The sequence below is a fragment of the Populus trichocarpa genome, chromosome 5 (genome assembly GCF_000002775.5).
Source record: "Populus trichocarpa isolate Nisqually-1 chromosome 5, P.trichocarpa_v4.1, whole genome shotgun sequence".
Classification (NCBI taxonomy): Eukaryota; Viridiplantae; Streptophyta; class Magnoliopsida; order Malpighiales; family Salicaceae; genus Populus; species Populus trichocarpa.
In genome coordinates, this window is record NC_037289.2 from 18,848,677 (window position 1) to 18,859,458 (window position 10,782).

General features: G+C 33.1%; 2 protein-coding genes across 3 annotated transcripts; both read left to right on the top strand.

Moving 5' to 3' along the window:
* Positions 1-1,419: 1,419 nt before the first annotated feature.
* On the top strand, positions 1,420-3,595 carry LOC18099599 (uncharacterized). Its single transcript, XM_052453221.1, has 4 exons — positions 1,420-1,786; positions 1,874-2,718; positions 2,820-3,012; positions 3,171-3,595. Exons 1-4 carry the CDS (start codon positions 1,420-1,422, stop codon positions 3,593-3,595), a joined length of 1,830 nt encoding a protein of 609 aa, XP_052309181.1.
* Positions 3,596-7,795: 4,200 nt separating this feature from the next.
* Positions 7,796-10,484, top strand: LOC7468479 (glutathione S-transferase TCHQD). Of its 2 annotated transcripts, none has more exons than XM_006383529.3 (3): positions 7,796-8,178; positions 9,081-9,411; positions 9,720-10,484. In XM_006383529.3, the coding sequence occupies exons 2-3, from the start codon at positions 9,203-9,205 to the stop codon at positions 10,312-10,314; spliced, it is 804 nt and encodes a 267-aa protein (XP_006383591.1). In that variant the 5' UTR covers positions 7,796-8,178; positions 9,081-9,202; the 3' UTR covers positions 10,315-10,484. The 2 variants fall into 2 exon arrangements, with proteins under 2 accessions (XP_006383591.1, XP_024456606.1); XM_024600838.2 differs by lacking the exon at positions 7,796-8,178 and adding an exon at positions 8,284-8,571.
* Positions 10,485-10,782: the final 298 nt, after the last annotated feature.

The window sequence follows — 10,782 nt, forward strand, 5'->3', positions numbered from 1 at the left end:
CATCTCGCGGACGCGTCAAGCAAGTTAAAACCCAACTGAAGCAACTTACCAAAGGTTCTGAAAGTGTCTCTGAATTTATGTAGAACATTAAAGCTTGATCTGATGAACTAACCATTTTTGGAGTCTCACTTGATATAGAGGATCTTATAGAAAAAGTTCTTGACAACCTTGGAGATGGCTACAAGGAACTTGTTCGAGTAGTTCAAGCCCGAGATTCACCAATTACCTTTGAAGAACTTTATGAAAAATTACTTAACTTTGAAGCATCCTTAAAATTACCAAAGCCAAAATCATCTCCCTTCCCAGCCACTACAAATCTAACCAGTCACAATATATAAAGCTGGCACTCTCACTTAGGCTCTAGAAACAACAACTCCTAGCGTCCCTTCAACCAGGGGCGGAGCCTTTTACAAGGCTAAGGAGGGTTGTAGCCCAGGTTAAAAAAAAATTAATGACCCACTTTCCCTTTTAAATTTTACACAGCAAATCTTGTCCCACTTTCCCTATCTTTTATAGCGAACCTATGTCCCACTTTCTGCATCTTTTACATCAAACCTAAATCCCACTTTCCGCATCTTTTACAACAAAACAAACCTAGTGTCCCACTTTTCCTTGCAATACAAATTAATTACTACCATCAGCTGCCACTTTACTTTCTAATTAGCCACCCAACTTCTCTTCCAATACTAATTAGTTAGTTATATTTTACAGCAAATTTATTTAAATATAAATAATTGATTGATTCACATGCCTTCTAAATAACTTGGGGTTTTAGCTATTTTTCTTCTCAACAATATACAATTTTAGCTTGGATTTTGAAGAAGAATCTATACAGAGAGCCGCTAGAGTATAAAATCATTAGGTAAGAATTTACAAGCCATGACTTTTCATTTTGAATTCAATGTTTCACATTCATTACAGTAAATTGTTAGTGGAGTAAACAGTAAACTGTACCCTAGAAATGGATGCATGCTAACACACCAGTAGTCTAGTACTAATAATTTACTGGTTATTTCAAAGTTAAGTTCCCCAAATCTCCCAGTAGTTTGCATCACTAGTTTATCCTTGTATATTCTGCATTTTATGAATATTCTATTGTGGCATTAGTATCTTTTCATCTTGCACCTAACTTCCCTAATCCTTTTTACTTGAATAGGTTATAAATTATAATGGAAAATTAAGGAAACAAGAGAGGAAAAACTATGTTTTCATTCTTTAAAACCAAACGAACAAACATCAACCAGTAAAGGACATTCTCCTTCCAATGTTGATGTGTCAAATCGTAGTGAACAACCCCCTTTCAAATCTCAAAGAGTTGAAATTGATGTTAATACTCTTGTACGAGATCCTGGGTTATGAATTCCAGTGTGGAGACATCCTATTAATCAACAAGATGAAATTAGAAGAGCTTATATCAAAATGGGTCCATTTCAACCTAAGTTAGCAGAGTATCCAAGGACTGAATCAGGGAGACAGTATCGTCGATTTCAGTACACTTGGTTTGATCAATTTCCTTGGCTAGAGTACTCTCCATCAAAGGATGCAATATTTTGTTTTCCATGCTTTATCTTTGAAAACAAAGTGTCTCGTCATCTCACATTCACCACCGAAGGCTTTAGAAGTTGGAAGAGGGTTAATGATGGGGTTAGATGTGCACTTTTGATGTATGTGGGAAGTCCCACTTCACCACATAATAATGCTGTGAAATCTGCTGAAGATTTAATGAAAGTAAGTAGACATATTGATAAAGTGTTGAATGCACAAACTGTTGAAGAAGTTCAGAAAAGTCGGTTGAGACTTATGACAACAATTGAAAGTGTTCGATGACTTAGCTTACAAGCATGTGCATTTAGAGGTCATGATGAATCTTCAGCTTCTAATAATCGAGGTAATTTTTTGGAGATGATAAGACTTATGGGGAGACTGAATGTTGACATTGATGATGTTGTCTTAGAAAAAGCTCCGAAAAATGCAAAGTATACCTCGCCGACTATTCAAAAAGAGATTTTGCATATTCTTGTGAACAAAGTGAGGAAAAAGATTTGTGAAGAAGTTAGAGATGCAAAGTTTTGTATTTTGGTTGACGAAGCCAAAGATGCATCAAATAAAGAACAAATGGCTATTGTTTTGAGATTTGTTGACATTCAGGGTTTTGTACGAGAGCGTTTTTTTAGTATTGTGCATGTTTCAGATACTACTTCTTCAACACTTAAAAAAGAAATTTGTGATGTGCTCGCTCGATATAACTTGTATATTTTTAATATGCGAGGTCAAGGGTATGATGGTGCTAGCAATATGCGTGGCGCATGGAATGGACTACAAGCTCTATTTCTCAGAGATTATCCTTATGCATATTATGTACATTGTTTTGCTCACCGACTACAACTGGCATTAGTTGCAGCAGCTGGAAATGAGATTTCTATTTGGTTATTTTTCTCAAAATTGACAACCATTATCAACCTTATTTGTGCTTCTCCCAAACGTCATACCGAGTTACATTATGCTCAGGCTATAGAAATTGCACATATGGTAGCTACTGGAGAATGTGAGACCGGTAGAGGAGCTAATCAAATTGGTAATTTACATCAAAGTGGAACTACTCGCTGGAGCTCTCATTTTGATTCTATTTGCAGCTTAATAGATATGTATGATGCAACTATTCTGTGCTTGAAAGTATGGTTCAAGAAGGATCTTCTAATTCTATACGTGGAGAAGCTGGTGGTTGTTTGATTGTGATGAAATCTTTTGAATTTATATTCATCTTATATTTGATGCATAAAATAATGGGGATTACTGATTTACTTTGTCGAGCTTTGCAGCAAAAATCTCTTGACATCTTAAATGCAATGGATCTTGTATCAACTACTAAAGCATTGCTTCAAACTTTGAGAGATGCCAGATTTGATCTTCTCCTTGCAAATGTGCAATTTGTTTGCACAAAATATGAGATTGACATACCACATATGAATGCTTCGTATAAAAAGGCTACAGATCGTTCATGTCAACAACAAGGTTCAGTGACAGTTTACTAGCATTATCATTATGATATATTTAACTCAACAATAGATTTTCAGTTGGAAGAATTAAATTCTAGATTCAATGATGAGACAATGAACTCCTTGTACTTAGCTCTGCTTTAGAACCTAAAGACAACTTTAAATCATTTAAAGTTGATGCTATTTACAAGCTTGCTGAGAAATTTTATCTTGAAGATTTCAATGAACAAGAGATGTATTATTTGAGATATCAGCTAGAGCATTATCAGATTGATGTGATTCATCATGAGAGCTTTCAGAATATGTCTACCATTTCTGAATTGTGTCGAGGATTAGCTGAAACAAATAAGTCACAACACTATCATTTGATTGATAGGTTGATTCGTCTTGTTTTGACTTTGCATGTTTCCACTGCCACTACAGAGCGGGCATTTTCAGCTATGAAACATGTTAAAACTGTGCTTTGCAATAAAATAGAAGAGGAGTTCTTAGCAGATTCTATGATGATTTACATTGAACGAGAGCTTGTTGAAGATATTGATTCGGATTCGATCATAGATGAATTCTATACTACAAAACATCGAAGGGTGCAGCTTTGATAGTATAATTTATTTTTATTTTGAATTTTATGTACTTTAAATTATATTTTATATATATTTTATGTTATGTATTTGAATTAAAACTTTATTGTTAACTTGACAAATTTATATATTCGAGTGAATAATTGATCTTAAAAAATAATTTATGTGTATTTATATAATAATTCAGGATAAGAAAAATTCATGGCTACTCCGCTCCCTTCAACCACAATGTCAATCGCTATTCAACACCACCAATTGGTAGACCACATTTTTCTCCTAACAATCGTCCTTTTTGTCTATACTTGAGATACCGTCAAATTTGCAGAATTCAGTCATACTGCCAAAAGGTATCCCTTATTCCAGCTAGTTCTTATTTCCTCGACCAACACCAACTCCACCCCTCCACCAAATCATCTTATTTCACCCTGGCAACCACAATTACACTATGAAACCAATTCATCTCTCTCTTTAACATGGATTCTGGATATTAGAGCATCTCACCATGTTACCTATGATCTCACCAACCTCTCCCTACACACTCCTTATAATGGCTTGGATGATATAATGATCGTAAATGGCTCGAGCCTTTCTATCACCCATACTGGTTCCATCTCTTTCACAACAACCTCTCAACATAATTTTCAATTAAATATTGTTCTTTGTGTTCTAGCAATGAAAAAGAATCTAATTTCCATGAAATAGTTTTGTGTTACAAACAATGTCTCGATTGAATGCTTACCACATTTTTTTTTCTTATGAAGGACCTTCGCACGAGAGCTGCACTTCCAAAGCTTTACATAAACATCTTTAAGTTAAGCCTCTCTCATGATAAAACAAAAAAACAAAAAGGAAGCTACTAGTATGGTGAATTTGTGGTGATGATCAATCACACAGCGCCCCTTGAAACGAAGGCATGCCTGGTTATTGGAATTTGTGTTCGAACTCGCCTAACATTTTTTGACAATTGGGAGAAAACGGCTACAGCCAAGCCTGGTGAAGGAAGATGGTCAAACCATCATGTCATGGCATTAATAAAGAAAGAAAGAAAAAGACGAAACTCTTTCTACAACCCATGGAAACAGCACGTTAGCAAGCCACACAGTGACGTGCTGTTGGTGGCCATATGTTCCATGACTTGTCATCGAAAGTCTCTGTCGCCTTTTCTTCCGCCCGTCATGCATGCTCGCTGGCGCTGGCTTTTGCTCGAGAGGGAAGTTTATTCTTTTCTTAATGGACTATTATTTATATTAAAAAATCCCTTAGAATCTCGATAATTTTTTAACGCGAGAATGCGTTGATCATAAACTCTTCATAAATCATATCTTGCGCGCTCAGTCAATGGCCATTTAAAATAATAAAAAATATCTCTATATATTAATAATTCAGATCTCGAGAATACGTTGTGTGGAAGATTAATGCTTTGAGGTTATCTTGAGATTTTGAAAAATTTAAACAAAAACCTACATGTAGTTATTTTAACCTTTTCAATTGTAGTAATTTGCTTAGCCAAATCACCTTTTCAATGGTCTAAAATCTATTTTAATACCTATATAGCTCTAATTTTCATTAATTAACTATTATTTTTTAGTTGTGTAGAGCAATGACAGCTTCTAAAAAACAAATATCTATCATTTAATTAATAGATTAATTTGACTAATTTTAACTCTTTATATATTTATGATAATTACAGAATAAGCTTTTTCTTAAAAGAAATTTGTGAAAACAAGACTAATTAGCAAAACAAATGATGACTTTCTTACTCATAATTTAGTTGTCTAGATAGAAAAAAAATTGTGGTTGTGAGCTTCATAACATATATGATTATGGATACGTACTACTTTATAAAAGATGAGTGAGGATGACTTAGTTTAGAGTTTTTTTGCATTTTTTTATGTTTATATTGAATATCTTTAATTTTTAGTATTTATTGAAATATAATAGAATACTACATATAAAAGAATCAAGAATTTTATTTTGTTATAATTATTAAGCTCATTGGAATGGAATTTGGTTTCATTTTTTACTATTATTTATATAATTGTTTTAGAGTATTTTGTTACAAGAAAAATATGAAGATGATAAGTATTTTATTTATAAAAGAATTATGGGTATTAAAAAAATCAAAATAGCAAATATATAATGTTTTTAATTTTTCATTAATCATCAGGTTGATAAGATTAATGATTCATTATGAAATGTTAAGCCAATTTAATACCATGGGTATGTAAAATATAATTTATAAAAATTTAATAATCAAAGTGTTTCTAACCTTTTAAAAAATAAAATTTTTAATAATTTTATCTTATTATTTAAATAAATAAAAAGTGATTAAAATATAAAATCATGTTTTGTCATTCTTCACAATAATTCTCTCTTATTTTATGCCGGTAAACCTTTCAATATCTTTTAAAACTTGTTGTCAAAACAATTATTTTATTATAAAAAACTAAGGTGCGTCGTTGTTTTTTTCTTCTGCAGATTGTGAGGAGAAGCATGTTTTTTTTTAATTGTGTTTCTTTTTTTTACTCCTAGAAATTTTTATGCTTTGGTCCTTTAGTTTCTTTATCTACTTATTTGATTCTTTAAAATTGATTTGATTTCCGATTGTTTTCGGTGATTTATTTTTCATGCATGCTTATAGATATCTCGAGGTGTCGAGGAAACATTTCGTCGCTCGGTTAATTCTTAGTATGAAAAAAAACTTAATTTCATTAATTAAAAAAATTAAAAAATCAATAATTGAATTTGAAGCTTAAAGAAATATTAAGTCTCTTTTTTTTTTCCAACATCGAGGACTAATTTGATTTCTATTATTTTGATTGTTATTTTATTTTATTTTTTATCAATCTCATCCCTCAACATTTAATTTCATTTAATTTTTACATCAAATTTGATCCTCATTCCTTCTTTTTTATCCTTTTGTTAATTATTTTTTTTTATCACATCCCTCAACATTTAGTTTTAATTTATTTTTATGTTAAATTTGATCATTGTTTTTTTTTATTGTTATTTGTTTTGTTTTAGATCTTTGGTTGGATTCTTTTCTTCAATCTTATCAATCAACATTTGATTGACTGAGAACTTAACTTTATGATTTTTCTGGGTTTTTGTTTTATGAGGTTAGTCTCAGCCCCATAATCTAGGTCACGAATTTTGAAAATTAACTCAAGTTGACTTATGTTTTTTAGGTTCTTTTTAAAAAAATTGATTATTTTTTTAATTTTATCATTCAACATTGAGTTAGTAAGGGATTGAGCTTCATGATTTTTTCTAGTTTTCTTTATATGAGGGTTATCTCGATCTTATATCTCGAGTCGCTGGCTTGACGAGTTAACCCAAGTTGGCTCGGGTTTTTTTGTTGTTTTTTTTTATAAATTTGATTTTTTCTAGTTTCACTCTTCAACATTAGGTTGTTTGATAATTGAGCTTCATAGTTTTATTCAATTTGCGTTCTACGAGGTTATCACACTCTCACAACCAAATTGTGAATTTAGCAAGCTAACTCAGGTCGAGTTTTTTTCCATGTTTTTTTTTTACTTTTTTTCTTCTTCTAATTTCTTCCTTAAACATTTGATTTGATGAGAATTAAGCTTCAAATATTTTTCATTTTGCTTTTTTAATGGGCTATTATATTCTCATTTAATTTTTACTTTATTATCAAATAAGATTATAAAAACCTTTTTAAGAATATTAAGAGCATATATTTATGTAATATTGACAAGCATTTATTTTTTAAATTTATTATTATTAATTTTTCTGTTTAGTTCGAGTTATTTACTGTCATTATTTTGTTTTAATCTTCTTATTAAAGTAATCAAGCTTATTGAATTTATTTAAGTTAATGACTAAAATTTTAATTTTTTCTTACTGTTTAAAAATTTCTAGCATCACTTAAATATTATTTTTACGTTGAGAAATATCTGGCTCGACTCACGATGTAGCAGATGTGAGCGATCTAGTAAAATCTACTAGGTGCCGACTGATTATCACATACAAATTATTTATTAATATTAAATATTAACAGAGAAATGATAGATATAAAGACTCATATTTCATAAATAAATAATGATTATTACGAGAAACATTTTTTATTCAATAATAAACACAAGATTAAATCTTTTATCAAGAACTCATTCCACATGTAGGAAGCAGTGAGAAACTCGGTGAATGTTCTATTTGTATATATTTGTATATGGGATTATGAAGGATGGCATCGCTTTTTTACATATAGACTCAAAGAGAAATAGTACGTGGCTCGCTCGCTCGCTCCAGCGCGTGCCCGGTGGTTCTGCAAACTCCCAAGCGAGTAGTGTGTAAGAGGTCCTGTTATGGGCGGTTACCGAATGGAAGTTGGAAAGCACCAAGCCATCATCTCTCAATGGCAGCTGTTAATATTCTTTTCTTATTCCCCCTCTAGCCTTTTAAGCTAATTCTTCCTGGTTCTAGTTTTATTCTTCTAGTCCACCAAAATTAGAAAGCAGAGAGATAGAGAGAGAGAGAGAGAGAGAGAGAGACGGATTCTTCTTACATCAACATGTGCCCACACCACCACACACGCAAATCTCAAAAAACCCAATAACTCTGACAGTCTTCTCTTCTTGGTAAGTCAGTCTCAGTCAACCGTTTCTTCTTTCTTTCTCACTTGTCATTAATTCTTTCTTGTTAGGTCCATTCTTTCAGTTTCTTGGTTTTCTTGATTTTGATTGTTATGTTTTTTCTCTTTTTTTTTGGCTTTAAGCCTTAACTCATCCTTTATTGCTATTTGAGCTCTTAGTTTCCTTTTTCTTCTAATTTGTTTTTTATTGTCTTCCCACTGTAAAACCTCTAGACTGCGATTCCTTGGACTTTGCATGGTATACTTGATATGGGTTGTTTGCTGGCTGACGAATTTAGTTGGAAAAACTGCAAGTGCTAAGTTAGGTTGAAGTGGACAGTTACAGTTTTTAGCATATCAATCCGGCCAAAAACGTTCTTTTTTCTACAGGTTTCCTATGGTAATTCCTGTCGTGGGAAACTCAAGCCATGGCTTCTTCTTTTGAATCATCAACAGTAAACAATACATATCTGGGTTGCTTGAAGAACATGGATTATTTATGATTTTCAATTTATTCAGAAATTTACGGATGCCTGCGCTTGTGCAAATGAGCACATCCCTGATTCTTGAATTTAAAGTTTGGTTTCAGAAAATGAATACTTATATTCCTCTTTATTACATGCCTCTCTGCTTGTATACATGCAACTACATGTCTCAATTAAGTGTTTTCCACAAGTCTCGGTTCACTTCCTTTGAATGAATTTATCGGATCCAATTCCCATAGTACAGGGTTCACATAAGAATTATCCAGTGTAACAGTCATAAAAACCCTGTTATTTGATTGCTTGATAAAAATATTATTGCTGGAGTGTTGTTTAGTTTTCTAATGGGTTATGAGAGTGGTATTTATCCATTCGAGTTTCTTTTAGTACACAAAGTGAATGATGTTAAGCTGATCTCTTGATGCAGTTCAAGCCCAGACCTTGACATAACTCTCTGTTGCTGAACGATTGTTGGAGGATAAAGCTGAAGTGAAAGCTTTCGACTTTTCAACCGACCAGTAAATTGTGTGATCTGGTGTTAATCGAATCATGCAGCTATATCACCATCCATACTCCCTGGATAGCCAGAAGGTCAGACTAGCTTTGGAAGAGAAGGGCATTGATTACACATCAAACCATGTCAATCCTATAACGGGCAAGAATATGGACGCCTCATTCTTCGGGATAAATCAAAGCGCAAAACTCCCAGTTTTCCAGAACGGCTCTCACATCATTTTCGACACTATTGAAATAATCCAGTATGTCTCATCCTTCGCATTTCCTTTTCTACCACTGTTCTATCGAGTGTATGAGTTGTGTTTGGAAGCTATTTCAAATTTGACACAATCCATGGAGGTCTTTTTTCCCTTAGTTATTTCTCATCATAACGCATATGCTCAGAAGTATTTAAGAATCAAGTTTGAGTTGACTCACGTATTATGATACATCAATAAGCTTTCAACATTTTCAGTGGTACCAAAAGGCCACTAGTTTTTTTTTTTTTGAAGTTCTTTCAAATACACCATATTTTCAGGCAGTTGTTAAAATGATGAACACTACTCTGTAGGTATATCGAAAGAATTGTAGTCGTCTCTTTGGGTGGTGGTGACTCATCCTTTAGCAGCAGAGAGGTTGTTGAATGGATGTGCAAGATACAGGAGTGGAACCCCAAGTACTTCACACTTTCACACGTCCCTGAGAAGTACCGCATCTCTGTTTCCAAATTCATTAGACAAGTGATCATAGCACGGATGGCTGAATCTCCTGAACTAGCCAGTGCTTACCACCGTAAGCTAAAAGCTGCATATGAAACGGAGGACAGGCTGGGAAACCCTGAAGTTTTGAAACGGAGCAAAGAGCATCTTGTTAGACTTCTTGATGAAGTTGAGACCAAGCTAAAAGAAACAGCATATTTAGCAGGGGAGGAATTCTCAATGGCAGATGTAATGCTGATCCCAGTGCTGGCTCGCTTAGTCCTCTTGAAGCTGGAAGATGAGTACATAAGTAGCAGGCCAAATATTGCTGCGTACTGGGTTTTGATGCAGCAAAGGCCTAGTTATAAAAAGGTGATTGGAAAGTATTTCAATGGCTGGAGAAGATACAAAACACTAGTGAAAACCTGGTGCTTTGTTCGTTTCAGAAGTTTGTTGAGGAGGTATTAGTAAGAAAAACAGATGGGAAGTGACATAATGGAAGCAGTAAATATCAAGGTAATGTCTGTGAAATAGGAAGAGATTTTTGTATTAGCGAAGATGTGGCTTGTTTTCTTTCATAGAAATGGGAATTTGTTTTGATCCGAATGTTAATGAGGTTGAGAGAAACTGTATTATAATATATATATATATATATATATATATATATATATATATATATATATATATTTTTATTTTTATTTTTTATTTTTTATTTATTCTCATGTGGATGTGCAAGAAAAGAACACTCATCAAGGTCTAAAAGCGTGTGGGGGCAGGCACTTCGGCTAGGAAACAGGAAGGATCATGCCATGTTATGGTCATTAAATTGATATCTCCTGTTACCAAAAACAAAAACACCCCCCCAAACTACAACAAGGTGATTTTACTCCCGCATGTAGCCGGTGGAACGGCATCCAATTCAGCTGCTTGTGTAGT

What these genes read in the sequence shown, in the direction of transcription:
- LOC18099599 (XM_052453221.1), top strand. Translation starts at nt 1,420, where the DNA reads ATGGGTCCATTTCAACCTAAGTTAGCAGAGTATCCAAGGACTGAATCA. An exon ending in TGTTGAAGAAGTTCAGAAAA is followed by an intron (nt 1,787 to 1,873) that starts GTCGGTTGAGAC and finishes ATGAATCTTCAG; the next exon opens with CTTCTAATAATCGAGGTAAT. An exon ending in TCGTTCATGTCAACAACAAG is followed by an intron (nt 3,013 to 3,170) that starts GTTCAGTGACAG and finishes AATCATTTAAAG; the next exon opens with TTGATGCTATTTACAAGCTT.
- LOC7468479 (XM_006383529.3), top strand. Translation starts at nt 9,203, where the DNA reads ATGCAGCTATATCACCATCCATACTCCCTGGATAGCCAGAAGGTCAGA. An exon ending in GACACTATTGAAATAATCCA is followed by an intron (nt 9,412 to 9,719) that starts GTATGTCTCATC and finishes ACTACTCTGTAG; the next exon opens with GTATATCGAAAGAATTGTAG.